Here is an 18,940-nt window from a genome sequence, read left to right on the forward strand (position 1 = left end):
GCCCTAAGCAGGGTAAATTCCTCTTCCTCATGCGCCAGGCTTAGCCTGATTCAATTTAAGGTGCTACATAGAGCACACATAACGGGGGCAAGATTGAGCAGGTTCTTTGGAGTGGAGGACAAATGTGGAAGGTGTGGCGGGAGCCCGGCAAACCACGCACATATGTTTTGGGCGTGCCCGGCACTGGAAGGGTATTGGAAGGGAGTGACGGGAGTGATTTCGCAGGTGGTGAAGGCCCGGGTCAAACCAGGCTGGGGGTTAGCTCTATTTGGAGTTGCGGAAGAGCCGGGAGTGCAGGAGGCGAAAGAGGCCGATGTCGTGGCCTTTGCGTCCCTCGTAGCCCGGCGCAGGATCCTACTCATGTGGAAGGAGGCGAAACCCCCCGGACTGGAGGCCTGGGTAAACGATATGGCGGGGTTTATTAAACTGGAGCAGATAAAGTTTGCCCTGAGAGGATCGGCTCAAGGGTTCACCGGGCGGTGGCAGCCATTTCTCGACTACCTAGGGGAACGTTAGAGGGAAGACGGATGACCAGCAGCAGCAACCCAGGGGGGGAGGGGGGGGGGAGGCAGTTGAGTATAGGTCAATAGAGTACGAGGTTTTGTTACTTGTATATTATTACTACTATTATTATTATTGTTAAAAAATTTCTGTTTTGTTACTGTTATCGTTTCGCTTATTTTGTAAGCGGGAAAAATGTTGCTCAGGGAAAAAAATGTCAATAAAATATATTTAAAAAAAAAGGTAGTACTTAAAAGCCGTTTTTCTTACCTTGCTCCGTGCACAGAGTTGCCTGACTTCACTCACGGCGTGCCTGCCACTATAATCCGTTACTTGCTTCTTCAGAATGACTACCCTAGGAACGTGTTCAGTTGACCGTGGGTAACCACTCAAGATGAAGTACGAGACCGTTTAAATAACGGGACGCGTCTTCTCGGTTCCTCTTGAGACGGGGCGTCACAAGAATGAAAAACTATACCGGCCACGAGCCCCCAATTGTGAGAAACACCGCTCACTTGTTAATAATTTACACTTAGTCAAATTCTGAAGAAGTATTTATTTCAATCGATCTTGCAAGAGCGGGTGCCTCCAGTAAGCAATAGGAGACACAAAGAATTCACACAATCCATGAAAATACAATCCGTGGGAAACCATCCCTGAGAAACACATCCCACAAACTATAGAAAGGGCAGTTCCCTTATCAGTGATCCCTTATTTGGTCTCTCCCTTGCATAGTGAGTTCTATCCGCTCCTGGTACATCCTTGGACCGGCGGTTAAAGATAAGAATGAGGCCCTTTGCTTGCACCTGCTATCTCCCCCTTGCTTAGCAAGTTCTGTTATTGTTCATTCCGTTCTTCCCCGAAGGTCATTCTGGTACATCGTTATAATAATTCGCTCACTATAGCTTACTCAGAACTTGACATGTTAATTTTCCCATCATGCTTCATTGTTGACGTCTTAATTGTGAACCAGAGGATTATACATGTAAAAACAACACAATGTTCATTTCTCACAGTTTGCACTTTGGGAAATTTGGGAAGGTTTGTATTTTGGGATTTGGGTGATTTTGGGGGTGGGGTTGTATTTTGTGATGGCGAGGGGGGGGGGGAATTTTGGCTATATTTAACTTTGTGGTTTACTGCCTCCAAGGTGAGACCAGGCCCCGGGGTCCTTTGCAGGGCTGAGCTGTCCTGAGCGCCTGTTCTCATTCGCCGCCGCTTTGACTGTCCGCGCGGGTCCGCACTTGGCACCCGGACTGTCCCCATGTGGCTGCACCGCGGCCTCAGGATCTTGGGCCCGGCCTCGCTCCAAGCCGCCGGCCGCATCTTCAATCGACCCCGAGCAATCGGCAGCAGCAGCAGCAGCGGCGCGAAACCCCCCGACACATCGCTGTTTGTGCCTTTAGCGCCCATTCTGAGAGCCGGGCCCGGGGGAAACGTAGGAGCAGAACTGAGCAAGGAGCTAAATAAGAGTTGAGTAGGGGGAGGGGGAGTAGGGGGAGGGGGAGTAGGGGGAGGGGAGGGGGGGGTGTGGGGGTGGGGGAGGGGGAGGGGGTGGGGGTGGGGGAGGGGTGGGGGTGGGGGAGGGGGAGGGGGGGGTGTGGGGGTGGGGGAGGGGGGGGTGTGGGGGTGGGGGAGGGGGAGGGGGAGGGGGTGGGGGAGGGGGAGGGGGTGGGGGAGGGGGAGGGGGTGGGGGAGGGGGGGTGTGGGGGTGGGGGAGGGGGAGGGGGAGGGGGGTGGGGAGGGGGAGGGGGTGGGGGAGGGGGGGGTGTGGGGGTGGGGGAGGGGGAGGGGGGGGTGTGGGGGTGGGGGAGGGGGGGGTGGGGGAGGGGGAGGGGGGGGTGTGGGGGTGGGGGAGGGGGGGGTGGGGGGAGGGGGAGGGGGGGTGTGGGGTGGGGGAGGGGGGGGTGGGGGAGGGGGAGGTGGGGGAGGGGGGGGGGTGTGGGGGTGGGGGAGGGGGAGGTGGGGGTGGGGGTGGGGGAGGGGGGGGTGTGGGGGTGGGGGAGGGGGAGGTGGGGGGTGGGGGTGGGGGAGGGGGGGTGTGGGGGTGGGGGAGGGGGAGGGGGGGGTGGGGGAGGGGGAGGGGGGGGTGTGGGGGTGGGGGAGGGGGGGGTGTGGGGGTGGGGGAGGGGGAGGTGGGGGTGGGGGGGGGTGTGGGGGTGGGGGTGTGGGGGGTGGGGGAGGGGGGAGGTGGGGGTGGGGGGGGTGTGGGGGTGGGGGAGGGGGAGGTGGGGGTGGGGGAGGGGGAGGGGGGGGTGTGGGGGTGGGGGAGGGGGGTGGGGGGGGTGTGGGGGTGGGGGAGGGGGTGGGGGGGGTGTGGGGGTGGGGGAGGGGGTGGGGGGGGTGTGGGGGTGGGGAGGGGGTGGGGGGGTGAGGGGGTGGGGGAGGGGGAGGGGGGGAGGGGGAGTGGGGGGGGGTGTGGGGGTGGGGGGGGGTGAGGGGGTGGGGGTGGGGGGTGGGGAGGGGGAGGGGGGGGGTGAGGGGGTGGGGGAGGGGGAGGGGGGGAGGGGGAGTGGGGGGGGGTGTGGGGTGGGGGGGGGTGAGGGGGTGGGGGTGGGGGGTGGGGGAGGGGGAGGGGGGGGGGTGGGGGAGGGGGAGGGGGGGGTGGGGGGGGTGGGGGGGGTGTGGGGGAGGGGGTGGGGGAGGGGGGAGGGGGGGGGGTGGGGGGGGTGTGGGGGTGGGGAGGGGGAGGGGGGGGTGGGGGAGGGGGAGGTGGGGTGGGGGAGGGGGAGGTGGGGGTGGGGGAGGGGGAGGGGGGGTGGGGGTGGGGGAGGGGGAGGGGGGGGAGGGGGAGGGGGTGGTGGGGGAGGGGGGGAGGGGTGTGGGGGTGGGGGGAGGGGGGGTGGGGAGTAGGGGGGGTGGGGAGTGGGGGAGGGGGGAGGGGTGTGGGGGTGGGGGAGGGTGTGGGGGTGGGGGGGGGAGGGGAGGGGGGGGAGGGGGGGGGAGGGGAGGGGGGGGTGGGGGAGGGGGGGGGGGAGGGGAGGGAGGGAGGGGGGGGTGTGGGGTGAGGGGGAGGGGAGGGAGGGAGGGGGGGGTGGGGGAGGGGGGGGGGGAGGGGAGGGAGGGGGGGGGGTGTGGGGGTGAGGGGGAGGGGAGGGAGGGAGGGGGGGGTGTGGGGGTGAGGGGGAGGGGGGGGTGTGGGGGTGAGGGGGAGGGGAGGGAGGGAGGGGGGGTGTGGGGGTGAGGGGGGAGGGGGGGGTGTGGGGGTGAGGGGGTGTGGGGGTGAGGGGGAGGGGAGGGAGGGGGGGAGGGGAGGGGAGGGGAGGGGAGGGGGGAGGGGGGGTGGGGGGGTGGGGGGAGGGGGGGGGGGAGGGGGGGGTGGGGGGGTGGGGGGAGGGGGGGGGGGGAGGGGAGGGGGGAGGGGGGGGGAGGGGGGGTGGGGGGAGGGGGGGGGGGGGAGGGGGTGGGGGGAGGGGGGGTGGGGGGAGGGGGTGGGGGAGGGGGGGTGGGGGAGGGGGGGGGAGGGGGGAGGGGGGGTGGGGGGAGGGGGGGGGAGGGGGGAGGGGGGGTGGGGTGGGGGAGGGGGGGGGGGAAGGGGGAGGGGGGGGTGGGGTGGGGGAGGGGGGGGTGGGGGAGGGGGGGGGGAGGGGGGAGGGGGGGGTGGGGTGGGGGAGGGGGGGGTGGGGGAGGGGGTGGGGGAGGGGGGGGTGTGGAGGGGGGGAGGGGGGAGGGGGAGGAGGGGGGGGTGGGGAGGGGGGGGGGGAGGGGGGAGGGGGAGGAGGGGGTGGTGGGGAGGGGGGGGGGTGGGGGAGGGGGGAGGGGGAGGGGGGGAGGGGGGGTGTGGGGGGGGAGGGGGGGTGTGGGGGGGGGGGGGAGGGGGGGTGTGGGGGGGGAGGGGGGGTGTGGGGGGGAGGGGGGGTGTGGGGGGGGAGGGGGGGTGTGGGGGGGAGGGGGGGTGTGGGGGAGGAGGGGGGTGTGGGGGGAGGAGGGGGGTGTGTGGGGGGAGGGGGGGTGTGTGGGGGGGAGGGGGGTGTGGGGGGGAGGGGGGGTGTGGGGGAGGAGGGTGGGGGGAGGGGGGGTGTGTGGGGGGGGGAGGGGGGGTGTGGGGGGGAGGGGGGGTGTGGGGAGGAGGGTGGGGGGTAGGGGGGTGTGGGGGGAGGGGCGTGTGGGGGAGGAGGGTGGGGGGTAGGGGGGGTGTGGGGGAGGAGGGTGGGGGGGTAGGGGGGGTGTGGGGGAGGGGGGGGTGTGGGGGAGGGGGGTGGGTGGTGTGGTGTGGGGGTGGGGGTGGTGTGGGGGAGGGGGGGGGTGGGGGAGGAGGGTGGGGGGTAGGGGGGGTGTGGGGGTGGGTGGGTGGTGTGGGGTGGGGGTGGTGTGGGGGAGGGGGGGGGTGGGGGAGGAGGGTGGGGGGTAGGGGGGGTGTGGGGGGAGGAGGGTGGGGGGTAGGGGGGGGTGTGGGGGAGGAGGGGGGGGTGTGGGGGAGGGGAGGGGTGGGGGGTGTGTGGGGGAGGGGGGGGTGTGGGGGAGGGGGTGGGTGGGTGGTGTTGGGGTGGGTGGGGGTGGTGTGGGGGGGGGGGGTGTGGGAGGGGTGTTGGGGGAGGGGGGGTGTGTGGGGGAGGGGGGTGTGTGTGGGGGGGTGTGGGGAGGGGGGGGGGTGTGGGGGAGGGGGGGGTGTGTGGGGGAGGGGGGGGTGTGTGTGGGGGGGGTGTGTGGGGGGGGGGTGTGGGGGAGGGGGGGTGTGTGTGGGGGGGTGTGTGGGGGAGGGGAGGGGGGGGTGTGTGGGGGAGGGGGGGGTGTGTGGGGGAGGGGGGGGTGTGTGGGGGAGGGGGAGGGGGTGTGTGTGGGGGAGGGGGAGGGGGGGTGTGGGGAGGGGGGGGTGGGGGAGGGGGGGGTGTGGGGGAGGGGGAGGGGGGGGTGGGGGAGGGGGGGGTGGGGGGAGGGGAGGGGGGGGGGTGGGGGAGGGGGGGGTGTGGGGGAGGGGGAGGGGTGTGGGGGGGGGGTGGGGGAGGGGGAGGGGTGTGGGGGAGGGGGGGGGTGTGGAGGGGGGGGGTGTGGGGGAGGGGAGGGGGGGGTGAGGGGGAGTGAGGGGGGGGGGTGTGGGGGAGGGGGGGGGTGAGGGGGAGTGAGGGGGGGGGGTGTGGGGGAGGGGGGGGGTGTGGGGGAGGGGGGGGGTGTGGGGGGAGGGGGGGGGTGTGGGGGAGGGGGGGGTGAGGGGAGGGTGGGTGTGGGGGAGGGGGGGTGAGGGGGAGGGGGGGGTGTGGGGAAATGGGAGTGAGGCTGAGAGAAGGGTCCAATGGGTGGAAGGGAGTGAGGCGGAATGACGATGAAGACGTGAGTGGGCAATAGGTATAGTTGAGGGGAAGCTTTGGGTGAACGAACAGTGGGGTTTGAGGAAACTGGTGGGGGAGAGTTTGTCTGATTGGGGTAAATTAGGGTTGTGGGGAGTGGGAACGCAGAGGCTTGCAGTGATGGACGCTGTCCAGTGGAGATGGAAGCTGCTTCCAGCAGGTTGTACCATAGCCCATGCTGTGGCCAAACACTAGCTCCTCACTCCCTACTTTAACATCTACCTTTTTATTTTTTCCAGGTGAGGCTCTCAGAGTATTAAACAAGTTCTACAAACAGAAAGAACTGCAGAGACTGGGCAGTGAGAATGGCCTGGACGGTAAGTGACTACCTATATTCTCCAACTATTTCTGATCCGCTGTAGCTCTTTTTAGTGCATACACTCAAGCCACTATTTAATTATACACCACGATTAACATGCTCAATGTGATGGTCAGTTCTCTCCCTCATCTGTTAACAGTGTGATGGTCAGTTTTCTCTCTCTGTTCAGAGTGTGATGGTCAGTTCTCTTTCTGACACTTCCGGTGGCGGCCATAGAGGAGTAGGTTGCATCATATCTCCCTCCTGTGACGGACTTCTGGACCTTCCCCCCCCCCCCCGTTGTTTTCTGGATTTTATGGGATAAATCGGTGAAGAGTGAGACAGTGAGGAGAAATCCCCCTCCGATGTTTGGAAAATTGAACCAGAAGTGGTCGTGTGAGAAGACAAAGTCCTATAAGGAGGAAGACGTGAGCAGAGCCGGTAACGCGGGAAAGCATGGCGGAGAGCAAGGGCCGCTGGGAGACAGCACAGTGGTCGACGGGGCAGCTGGTGGAGGTTTTTGATGATTGCTTTGCCAAGCTGAAGAACGACACGCTGGACCCGATTCAGGCTTCGATTGATCAAGTTGTGCAGAATCAAGAGACCCACGAGCGAGTGATCCAGGAGGTGGAGAAAAAGGTGTCCGAGCACGAGGAATCCATAACCGTGCTGGAGACCAAGGTGGAGATGATGAACGACCGCCAGAAAAGAATGCAGGAGAAGCAGGAGGACCTAGAGAACAGGTTCAGCAGGCAGAATCTTAGAATTGGCGGCCTCCCTGAAGGCAGTGAGGGATCGGATGCGAGGACTTATGTGACGGACATGTGGAGAAGTTGATGGGGGCTGAGGCGTTCCCTCGGCCCTTGGAAGTGGATAGAACGCATTGAGCCCTCGCGAAGAAGCCCCGAGCGAACGAGCCGCCGAGGGCGATGTTGGTATGCTTTCACCGATTCCTGGACAAGGAACACGTTCTGCGGTGGGCCAAGAAGGGAAGGAGCAGCAAGTGGGAGAATTAGAACCTGGGTGCGGATCTGGCCAAGATGCGAGCTGGGTTTAATCAGGCAAAAATGGCCCTCTTTAAGAAGGGGGTGACGTTTGGATGCTGTACCCAGCCCGTCTGTGGGTCACACATAAGAACATAAGAACTAGGAGCAGGAGTAGGCCACCTGGCCCCTCGAGCCTGCTCCACCATTCAATGAGATCATGACTGATCTTTTGTGGACTCAGCTCCACTTTCCGGCCCGAACACCATAACCCTTAATCCCTTTATTCTTCAAAAAACTATCTATCTTTATCTTAAAAACATTTAATGAATGAGCCTCTACTGCTTCATTGGGCAAGGAATTCCATAGATTCACAACCCTTTGGGTGAAGAAGTTCCTCCTAAACTCAGTCCTAAATCTACTTCCCCTTATTTTGAGGCTATGCCCCCTGGTTCTGCTTTCACCCGCCAGTGGAAACAACCTGCCCGCATCCATCCTATCTATTCCCTTCATAATCTTGTATGTTTCTATAAGATCCCCCCTCATCCTTCTAAATTCCAACGAGTACAGTCCCAGTCTACTCCACCTCTCCTCGTAATCCAACCCCTTCAGCTCTGGGATTAACCTAGTGAATCTCCTCTGCACACCCTCCAGTGCCAGTACGTCCTGTCTCAAGTAAGGAGACCAAAACTGAACACAATACTCCAGATGTGGTCTCACTAACACCCTATACTTTGAAATACCAGACGAAGTATGGACTTTTATTAAATAAAAGAGGCGAATTAAAAGACACCAAAGCCTTGGAGAAGTACTGTGGTGGCTATTTGTTGTGCTGGGTTGTATAAGTAGTGCTATGTGTAATAAGAGGCTGTTTGGATGGCTGAAGGTAACTTTGTCTTGCAGGTTGCTGGTTAGAGTGGGGGATGGGCTTTGGGGTTGGTTCTGTTTTTTGGGTCTTTTTTTTCTAAAGGGACTTGTTTCTTCACTTTTTTTCTCCTGATGTTTGTTTACTGGGGAATGTGATGCTTTTAATATGTTTGTCCAAGTAGGGGGAGAGGGGAGAGAACAATGGGGAGACAGACTGCTTGGTGCCAGGGGCAGGCGCTATCAAGTCAGCATGGGCCAGCTGACTCTTGGAAGGGCAGTGGGGGGTGAACAGGTGTTAAGCTGGAGCTTGACTTGGGGGGTTGGGTGATGAATGTGATATAAAATAGTTACTTTAGAGATATTAGTGACTGTAATGTAGAGGTAGGCCAGTCTCATTCTGGTGAGTTCACAGACAAAGGATTTCAGACCGCATGGCAAAGCAAGGAGGAGGTGTGTCCACCAAAGAAGGAGAAAAGGATGCTGGGTAATAAGGGGGCCAGTGGAAGGGATGAGAAGTGAGCCAATCAGAATGTATGACCAGGTCAGGAGGGGTATCGGATGACCTATGGGAATCGTGTATGTGAAACTTGATACCATTTGAATTGATTTGCAGAAATCCCTTTGTCTCTTTGTCCATTCGCTATCCGGGGTGTAGGAGACTGGATGTGTCCTATGCCGCTGTGAAATGAATCAGGCTTGCAAGCTAAATAAAATAACTAATGCTGTACCTGCAAATCCATCTCGACTTTTATTGAGGCCAGACTGACGGGTAAAGAAATGTGTATTTTGTCATGGGTGTCTAGTGTTGTTGCTAGGGGGGGACGGAGAGGGGGGGGGGGGGGGGTGGGAGCTTTGCTGACGGGAGGAACTGTTACTAGGGGACAAATGGGAGGCCGGGAACGGCGAATGCCCGTGGGGGGCTCGGGGAGGCGGAGGGCGCGAGCTAGAGGCTGGCCTAAAAAGGGTGATGGCTAGTCGGCAGGGGGGGGGCGCCTGGAAGCCCCCCGACCAGGCTGATTTACATGGAACGTCAGAGGGCTGAATGGGCCGGTCAAGAGGGCTCGCGTGTTTGCGCATTTGAGGGGGCTGAAGGCAGACGTGGCAATGTTACAAGGGACACACCTAAAGGTTACAGTCCAGACGAGATTGAGAAAGGGGTAGGTCAGCCAAGTATTCCACTCAGGGCTGGACTCAAAGACCAGGGGGTGTAGCGATCTTGATCGACAAACGAGTGGCATTTGAGGCAGGGAGAATCGTGTCAGACAAGGGGGGTAGGTACATAATGGTGAGTGGGAAGCTGGAGGGGGTGCGGGTGGTACTCATGGACATATATGCTCCGAATTGGGACGATGTGGAATTTATGAGGTGGGTTTTAGGTAAGATCCCAGACTTAGAGTCACGTAACCTGATCATGGGAGGAGACTTTAATACAGTCATTGATCCGGAATTGGACCGGTCAAAATCCAGGACAGGGAGGAGGCTGGCTGCGGCAAAGGAATTGAAGGGGTTTATGGAACAGATGGGGGGAGTAGACCCATGGAGATTTGCACGGTCAAGGGCAAAGGAGTTTTCCTTTTTCTCACATGTGCACAAGGTATACTCTCGCATTGACTTTTTTGTTCTGAGCAGGATGCTAATACGGACTTTTTTGTTCTGAGCAGGACGCTAATGGTGAATACGGAGTACTCAGCAATCGCAGTGTCGGATCATGCCCCGCATTGGGTGGATCTATGGGTTATTGTGGAGAGAGGGCAACGCCTGCTGTGGAGACTGGATGTGGGGTTGCTAGTGGACAAAGCGACCTGTGGGCTGGTTAACAAGTCCATCCAGAACTACCTGGAAACAAATGATACACGGGGTCTCCGCAGCGATGGTTTGGGAAGCTCTGAAGGCAGTGGTCAGCGGGGAATTAATCTCGATATGGGCCCACAGAGAAAGGCGGAGCAGGCTGAGAGGGATAGGTTAATGGAGGAGATACTCCAGGTTGACGGGATACTTGGAGACCCCGGACGCTACTGAGGGAGTGGCGTAGGTTACAGGTGGAGTTTGGGCTGTTGACCACAGGGAAAGCGGTGGAACAGTTGAGGAAGGCACGGGGGGGCGATTTATGAGTATGGGGAAAAGGCAAGCAAAATGGTGGAGGGAATGAGGCAATTTTTGGATCAGTTGAGGTTTCCGAGGGTAGATGAGGATCTGGTGGAAGGGCTGGGAGCCCCAATTGAGATTGAGGAAATAAGGGGCTGGAGGGCAGGCAGTCGGGAGTGGTCCCGGGGCCTGACGGCTATCCGGTGGAATTCTATAAGACGTTTTCAGAGATATTTGCACTGAGTGCTGAATTTGGTGCATTTAAGTGCGATAGTGAGAGTTTGGTGACCGAGGGAGTATAAGGCTTCATTTTTATCTAAAGTTTAGTCTTTCTTTTATTTAGTTAATTAACTTAAAAGTTGCTGTTTGGTTTAGAAGAAGGTGAATTTTCAATAAGCTTTAAACAGGCTTCTACTTGTAGGCACTTGCAGCTGGAGCTTGTTAATTAGTTAATTGGATTAGGCCAGTTTTCAGAGGCTAGATTCACAGTATAAAAGTGATCCCCTACAGTGCAGACTTTGTTTGCACTGAGTGCTGAATTTGGTGCATTTGAGTGCGATAGTGAGAGTTTGGTGACCGAGGGAGTGCTGAATTTGGTGCATTTGAGTGCGATAGCGAGAGTTTGGTGACCGAGGGAGTGCTGAATTTGGTGCATTTGAGTGCGATAGTGAGAGTTTGGTGACCGAGGGAGTGCTGAATTTGGTGCATTTGAGTGCGATAGCGAGAGTTTGGTGACCGAGGGAGTTAGGTGAGGAGGGAGTAAGGTGCTCCTTTCATTTTGTTTCCGACATTTCCGCAAAGAGAGCCAGGAGTTTACAGAAAGTGTAGCTGACTGGGAGCAGGGTCGGAGGGCGGAGATCTAGTTAGTCCACAGGGCAGCTATATTCTGTAAGGTAAGGGGATGGAGGCTAGGCCAGTTACATGCTCCTCCTGTAGGATGTGGGTGGTGAGGGATACCACCGGTGTCCCCACTGACTATACCTGTGGGAAGTGCACCCAACTTCAGCTCCTCAAAGACCGTGTTAGGGAACTGGAGCTGAAGCTGGATGAACTTCGGATCATCCGGGAGGCAGAGGGGGTGATTGAGAAGAGGTAACCACGCCCAAGGTACAGGACAAGAATAGCTGGGTTACAGTCAGGGGGAAAAAAACAAACAGGCAGACAGTGCAGGGATCCCTCGTGGCCGTTCCCCTTCAAAACAAGTATACCGTTTTGGATGCTGTTGGGGGGGGATGACCTACCGGGGAAGGCCCTAGCGGCCAAGTCTCTGGCACTGAGTCTGGCTCTGGGGCTCAGAAGGGAAGGGGGGAGAATAGAAAAGCAATAGTTGTAGGCGATTCAATGGTTAGGGGAATAGACAGGAGATTCTGTGGTCGCGAGCGAGACTCCCGGAAGGTATGTTGCCTCCCGGGTGCCAGGGCCAGGGATGTCTCGGATCGTGTCTTCAGGATCCTTAAGGGGGAGTTAGCTGGTGAGCAGCCAGAAGTCGTGGTGCACATTGGTACCAACGACATAGGTAGGAAAAGGGGTGTGGAGGTAATAAACAAGTTTAGGGAGTTAGGCTGGAAGTTAAAAGCCAGGACAGACAGAGTTGTCATCTCTGGTTTGTTGCCGGTGCCACGTGATAGCGAGGCTAGGAATAGGGAGAGAGTGCAGTTGAACACGTGGCTGCAGGGATGGTGTAGGAGGGAGGGCTTCAGGTATTTGGATAATTGGAGCGCATTCTGGGGAAGGTGGGACCTGTACAAGCAGGACGGGTTGCATCTGAACCAGAGGGGCACCAATATCCTGGGAGGGAGGTTTTGTAGTACTCTTCGGGAGGGTTTAAACTAATTTGGCAGGGGAATGGGAACCGGATTTGTAGTCCAGCAACTAAGGTAGCAGATATTCAGGACGCCAAAGCGTGTAATGAGGCAGTGGGGAAGGGAACACTGACAAAGGAGAGTACTTGCAGGCACGGAGATGGGTTGAAGTGTGTATACTTCAACGCAAGAAGCATCAGGAATAAGGTGGGTGAACTTGAGGCATGGATCGGTACTTGGGACTACGATGTGGTGGCCATCACGGAAACTTGGATAGAAGAGGGGCAGAAATGGTTGTTGGAGGTCCCTGGTTATAGATGTTTCAATAAGATTAGGGAGGGTGGTAAAAGAGGTGGGGGGGGGGGGTGGCATTATTAATTAGAGATAGTATAACAGCTGCAGAAAGGCAGTTCGAGGAGTATCACCCTATTGAGGTAGTATGGGTTGAAGTCAGAAATAGGAAAGGAGCAGTCACCTTGTTAGGGGTTTTCTATAGGCCCCCCAATAGTAGCAGAGATGTGGAGGAACAGATTGGGAAACAGATTTTGGAAAGGTGCAGAAGTCATAGGGTAGTAGTCATGGGCGACTTTAACTTCCCAAATATTGAGTGGAAACTCTTTAGATCAAATAGTTTGGATGGGGTGGTGTTTGTGCAGTGTGTCCAGGAAGCTTTTCTAACACAGTATGTAGATTGTCCGACCAGAGGAGGGGCAATATTGGATTTAGTACTGGGTAATGAACCAGGGCAAGTGATAGATTTGTTAGTGGGGGAGCATTTTGGAGATAGTGACCACAATTCTGTGACTTTCACTTTAGTAATGGAGAGGGATAGGTACGTGCAACAGGGCAAGGTTTACAATTGGGGGAAGGGTAAATACGATGTTGTCAGACAAGAATTGAAGTGCATAAGTTGGGAACATAGGCTGGCAGGGAAGGACACAAGTGAAATGTGGAACTTGTTCAAGGAACAGGTGCTACGTGTCCTTGATATGTATGTCCCTGTCAGGCAGGGAAGAGATGGTCGAGTGAGGGAACCATGGTTGACAAGAGAGGTTGAATGTCTTGTTAAGAGGAAAAAGGTGACTTATGTAAGGCTGAGGAAACAAGGTTCAGACAGGGCATTGGAGGGATACAAGATAGCCAGGAGGGAACTGAAGAAAGGGATTAGGAGAGCTAAGAGAGGGCATGAACAATCTTTGGCGGGTAGGATCAAGGAAAACCCCAAGGCCTTTTACACATATGTGAGAAATATGAGAATGACTAGAGCGAGGGTAGGTCCGATCAAGGGCAGTAGCGGGAGATTGTGTATTGAGTCTGAAGAGATAGGAGAGGTCTTGAACGAGTACTTTTCTTCTGTATTTACAAATGAGAGGGGGGATATTGTTGGAGAGGACAGTGTGAAACAGATTGGTAAGCTCGAGGAAATACTTGTTAGGAAGGAAGATGTGTTGGGCATTTTGAAAAACTTGAGGATAGACAAGTCCCCCGGGCCTGACGGGATATATCCAAGGATTCTATGGGAAGCAAGAGATGAAATTGCAGAGCCGTTGGCAATGATCTTTTCGTCCTCACTGTCAACAGGGGTGGTACCAGGGGATTGGAGAGTGGCGAATGTCGTGCCCCTGTTCAAAAAAGGGACTAGGGATAACCCTGGGAATACAGGCCAGTTAGTCTTACTTCGGTGGTAGGCAAAGTAATGGAAAGGGTACTGAAGGATAGGATTTCTGAGTATCTGGAAAGACACTGCTTGATTAGGGATAGTCAGCACGGATTTGTGAGGGGTAGGTCTTGCCTTACAAGTCTTATTGAATTCTTTGAGGAGGTGACCAAGCATGTGGATGAAGGTAAAGCAGTGGATGTAGTGTACATGGATTTTAGTAAGGCATTTGATAAAGTTCCCCATGGTAGGCTTTTGCAGAAAGTAAGGAGGCATGGGATAGTGGGAAATTTGGCCAGTTGGATAACGAACTGGCTAACCGATAGAAGTCAGAGAGTGGTGGTGGATGGCAAATATTCAGCCTGGATCCCAGTTACTAGTGGCGTACCGCAGGGATCAGTTCTGGGTCCTCTGCTGTTTGTGATTTTCATTAATGACTTGGATGAGGGAGTTGAAGGGTGGGTCAGTAAATTTGCGGACGATACGAAGATTGGTGGAGTTGTGGATAGTAAGGAGGGCTGTTGTCGGCTGCAAAGAGACATAGATAGGATACAGAGCTGGGCTGAGAAGTGGCAGATGGAGTTTAACCCTGAAAAGTGTGAGGTTTTTTGGAAGGACAAATATGAATGCGGAATACAGGGTTAACGGTAGAGTTCTTGGCAATGTGGAGGAGCAGAGAGATCTTGGGGTCTATGTTCATACATCTTTGAAAGTTGCCACTCAAGTGGATAGAGCTGTGAAGAAGGCCTATGGTGTGCTCGCGTTCATTAACAGAGGGATTGAATTTAAGAGCCGTGAGGTGATGATGCAGCTGTACAAAACTTTGGTTAGGCCACATTTGGAGTACTGTGTACAGTTTTGGTCGCCACATTTTAGGAAGGATGTGGAAGCTTTGGAAAAGGTGCAAAGAAGATTTACCAGGATGTTGCCTGGAATGGAGAGTAGGTCTTACGAGGAAAGGTTGAGGGTGCTAGGCCTTTTCTCATTAGAACGGAGAAGGATGAGGGGCGACTTGATAGAGGTTTATAAGATGATCAGGGGAATAGATAGAGTAGACAGTCAGAGACTTTTTCCCCGGGTGGAACAAACCATTACAAGGGGGCATAAATTTAAGGTGAAAGGTGGAAGATATAGGAGGGATATCAGAGGTAGGTTCTTTACCCAGAGAGTAGTGGGGGCATGGAATGCACTGCCTGTGGAAGTAGTTGAGTCGGAAACATTAAGGACCTTCAAGCAGCTATTGGATAGGTACATGGATTACGGTAAAATGATATAGTGTAGATTTATTTGTTCTCAAGGGCAGCACGGTAGCATTGTGTATAGCACAATTGCTTCACAGCTCCAGGGTCCCAGGTTCGATTCCGGCTTGGGTCACTGTCTGTGCGGAGTCTGCACGTCCTCCCCGTGTCTGCGTGGGTTTCGTCCAGGTGCTCCGGTTTCCTCCCACAGCCCAAAGATGTGCGGGTTAGGTGAATTGGCCAATGATAAATTGCCCTTAATGTCCAAATTGCCCTTGGTGTTGGGTGGTGGTGTTGAGTTTGGGTGGGGTGCTCTTTCCAAGAGCCGGTGCATACTCAAAGGGCCGAATGGCCTCCTTCTGCACTGTAAATTCAATGATAATCTATGATTAATCTAGGACAAAGGTTCGGCACAACATCGTGGGCCGAAGGGCCTGTTCTGTGCTGTATTTTCTATGTTCTATGTTCTATTGAGCTCACTGCTGGTGAGGACATTTAATGAAGCAAGCAAAAAGGCAGTCCTCCCCCCAACAATGTCGCAGGCCTTGATTTCATTGATCCTGAAACGGGAGAAGGATCCGGAGCAATGCGGGTCATACAGGCCAATTTCTCTACTGAATGTGGACGCCAAACTGCTAGCTTAAGATGTTGGCCACAAGGATAGAGGACTGTGTCCCGGGGGTGGTAGGGGAGGACCAGACGGGATTTGTAAAGGGCAGGCAACTCGAGACCAATGTTCCAAGGCTTTTGAATGTTATTATGATGCCCTCAGAAGGAGGTGGGGGTGGTGGTAGCGATGGATGTGGAGAAGGCTTTTGATCGGGTGGAGTGCTGGGAAAGTTTGGGTTTGTGAGGGCTTTATTGACTGGGTGCGGTTGCTCCAGAAGCGAGTGTGCGTACGAGCCGGCTGAGGTCGGGATACTTTAAACTACACTGAGGGACGAGGCAAGGGTGCCCCCTCTCCCTGTTACTGTTTGCTCTGGCCATCGAGCCATTGGCCATGGTGGTAAGAGCCTTGAGGAACTGGAAAGTGCTGGTTCGGGGGTGGGGGGGGAGGGGGGGTGAAGCACCGGGTCTCACTTTACGCAGATGACCTGCTCTTGTATATTTCAGGCACGTTGGAAGGGATGGGGGAAGTAATACGAATCCTGGGGGAATTTGGCAATTTTTCGGGGTATAAATTGAACATGGGGACATGGGGAAAAACGAGATGTTCGCGATCCAGGCAAGAGGACAGGAGAAGAGACTGGGGGAGCTGCTGCTTAGAATGGTAGGGAACATTCTACCATTGTAGAATGGTATCTGGGAATCCAGGTGGCCCGGGAATGGGTGGCACTGCACAAGTTAAACCTATCCTGGCTGGTAGAACAAATGGAAGGGGACTTTTAAGAGATGGGACATGCTCCTGCTATCACTGGCGGGGAGGGTACAGACCGTGAAAATGACGTTCCTCCCCAGAAGGCTGGAGGATCTATTTATAGATGGGAGCTTTACCAGCTTGAAAGCCTTGGAGGATAAATTTGAATTGCCAGCAGGTAAAGGGTTTAGGTATTTGCAGGTGCGAGACTTCCTGAGAAAACAGGTGCCGGCCTTTCCGTTGCTGCCGCCACGGGGGATACAGGCTAGAGTAGTTTCCAGTCCCTGGGTGGGAGAGGGGAAGGTTTCAGATATTTACCAGGAGCTTTCGGAAGCGGAGGAAACAAGTGGGAGGACGAGCTAAGAGGAGAGATAGAGGCGGGTCTATGGGCTGATGCCATAAGCAGGGTTAATACCTCCATCATCATGTGCCAGGCTTAGCCTGATAGTAGTCCACCGGGCACAGGTGACAGCGGCTAGGATGAGTACGTTTTTCGGGGTAGAGGATAGGTGTGCGGGAAGCCCAGCAAATCATGTCACATGTTTTGGGCATGCTCGAAGATTAGAGGGTTTTGGCAGGGTTTTGCTAAGACAATGTCCACGGTGCTAAAAACACGGGTGGTGCCAAGTCCAGAGATAGCGATCTTTGGAGTGTCAGAAGAGCCGGGAGTTCAGGGGGCGAAAGAGGCTGATGCCTTGGCCTTTGCCTCCCTGGTAGCCCGGAGACGGATCTTGTTAATGTGGAGGGACTCGAAGCCCCCGAGTGTAGAGACCTGGGTTAGTGACATGGCTGGGTTTCTCATTCTCGAGAAAATAAAGTTCGCCTTAAGAGGATCAATGGTCGGGTTCACCCGGAGGTGGCAGCCGTTCGTCAACTTTCTCGTGGAAAATTAAAATGTCAGCAGGTGCAGTATTCCATGGGGGGAGGGCCGGACTTGTATGGTTGGGGTGTGTGAAGATTGGGATGGGGGGTGGGGGGGGGGGAAATGTTTATTATACCATGTTGATGTCATTATTAATGTTATTTAATAAAAAATTTTATAAAAACAGTGCGGAAGGATGTTACAGAGGGACATAGATAAGCTGCAGCCCTGGGCTGAGAGGTGGCAAATGGAGTTTAATGCAGAAAGGTGTGAGGTGATTCATTTTGGAAGGAATAACAGGAAGACAGAGTACTGGGCTAATGGTAAGATTCTTGGTAGTGTGGATGAGCAGAGAGATCTCGGTGTACTGTGTGGATGAGCAGAGAGATCTCGGTGTACTGTAGCCACCTAAATTGGCCCGCTCCCGATTTAAAATGGCGAACGGCAAAGGCTGATGGGAAAGGTTTGCTGTGTATTTACCTCTGCAAAGGCCAGACAACATTTGATACCAGCGACCATCAGCATAACTATATAGCAGCCATCTGCATACTGATGAGCAATCCCCGGGAACAATAAGTAACATTTTGGACACACAAAGCAAAGCCAGACTCCTCGGTGCCAGCAGGAGCCAACACAAAGGAGGCGAACGAGCACCTCAAGACCGCCCATCGATCAGGGAACCGCTCCAGTATTGGAGAAATCGAACCAAGCGATTGGGACAAGGTCCAATCACTTGGTCAAGGTACAGGGTCCGCCCCGAAAGGCGGGAAGCCCCTGGGGACTATAAGAGTTAAGCCCCAAGTTCAACTCGCGCTCTTCTGCTCTCTTCAGCCCTCTTTACCTCTTCGTCCTGCAACATGAACCAACATTGACCACCGAACAAAGTAAGTCTAATTCAACGCTCGCTACGAGATAGGCGCTCCTAGCTACCAATCCGTACCAACTTCAAATCCCGCAGACTCAGAACCCGAACGAAAGGCCATTTGTTTCCCTGACCTGGTGGGCCAGTCTGAAGTTAAGTATAGGCCTGTTAGTTGTAGAAGTAGCTTAGACGTAGAATTTGTGCATGAGTAGTGATTACTGTGTATAATAAATGTGCTTTGATTTGAATCTTACTAATCGGTGTATTGGGTTATTGATCATTACTCAGACTTGAACCTCGTGGCGGTGTCATAAAGATACCTGGCGACTTGAGAGCAAAGGTAATACAACCGAGCAATTGAACCAAGGAGAAAGTTAGCAAGATTATTTTGCGACATCCTGACGGGACCCGATCTGGAAGTGGCATAACCACTCCGGGAGAACCCAAGAATTTGAATTAGAGATCCAATTGGGAACAGAGAACCACAAGCGTTCAATCAGCTATGATCAATACTCATAATTCGGGAGTGTGTGTATGCATGTGTAACTAACAGGGCGATAAAGTAAAACTGATAGATTTTTTAGTTGCGACAAAACTGTCGGGAGTTTGTATATCGGAAAGTAGCGAAAGCCGTACCCGTATTAACAGCACCGCCTTAATACGCTTGTCCCAAATTTGAAGAGCAGCACTCGGATAGGAAAGAAGGCAATGCAGCGCCTCATGAACCCAGAGGAATTTGCGATCGCAGCGACCAGCAGCAGTAGAGTGGGACAATGTCCTATTTGGGAGGTCAGGAAATATCTCAAAGGGAAAGGAATGATTTCTGTGATAATGAGGAATCAGGTTCTGGGAGTATAGGACATATTTGGTGGGAGAACCTGAGCGAGATCCACAAAAAGAGCTTAGGGAAAGCTCGCAAGCCGATGGCAATCGTGTCCTGCTTGGCACAATTGCGAGGCACAGAGGAGGTCATTAGGACGCTCCGGAAAGAAGTAGCGGGCATACATCGAATGAGTAAGGTCGATGTAAGCGAGGTAGAACGAGAGAACTTAGAATTGAGAAGGAAGTTGGCAGCAAAAGACGGAGAGGTGGATGATGCCAAAGGGCTCACCAGTCTTGTCTGGCGCACTTAAGCAGCTTCCA

The 18,940-nt window shown here is 55.7% G+C and overlaps 1 protein-coding gene across 1 annotated transcript in view; it reads left to right on the plus strand.

Annotated features, from left to right (window-relative positions):
* The first annotated feature begins 1,709 nt into the window (after positions 1-1,709).
* The window catches only part of supv3l1 (SUV3-like helicase), a 287,161-nt gene continuing 269,930 nt past the window's right edge, over positions 1,710-18,940 (plus strand). The window contains exons 1-2 of the mRNA XM_072478761.1: positions 1,710-1,973; positions 6,026-6,103. Of these exons, the coding sequence (XP_072334862.1) occupies positions 1,766-1,973; positions 6,026-6,103 (286 nt within the window). The 5' untranslated portion in view covers positions 1,710-1,765. The remainder of the gene's footprint in view (positions 1,974-6,025; positions 6,104-18,940) is intronic.

This window comes from Scyliorhinus torazame, chromosome 16, assembly GCF_047496885.1.
Source record: "Scyliorhinus torazame isolate Kashiwa2021f chromosome 16, sScyTor2.1, whole genome shotgun sequence".
Taxonomy (NCBI): domain Eukaryota; kingdom Metazoa; phylum Chordata; class Chondrichthyes; order Carcharhiniformes; family Scyliorhinidae; genus Scyliorhinus; species Scyliorhinus torazame.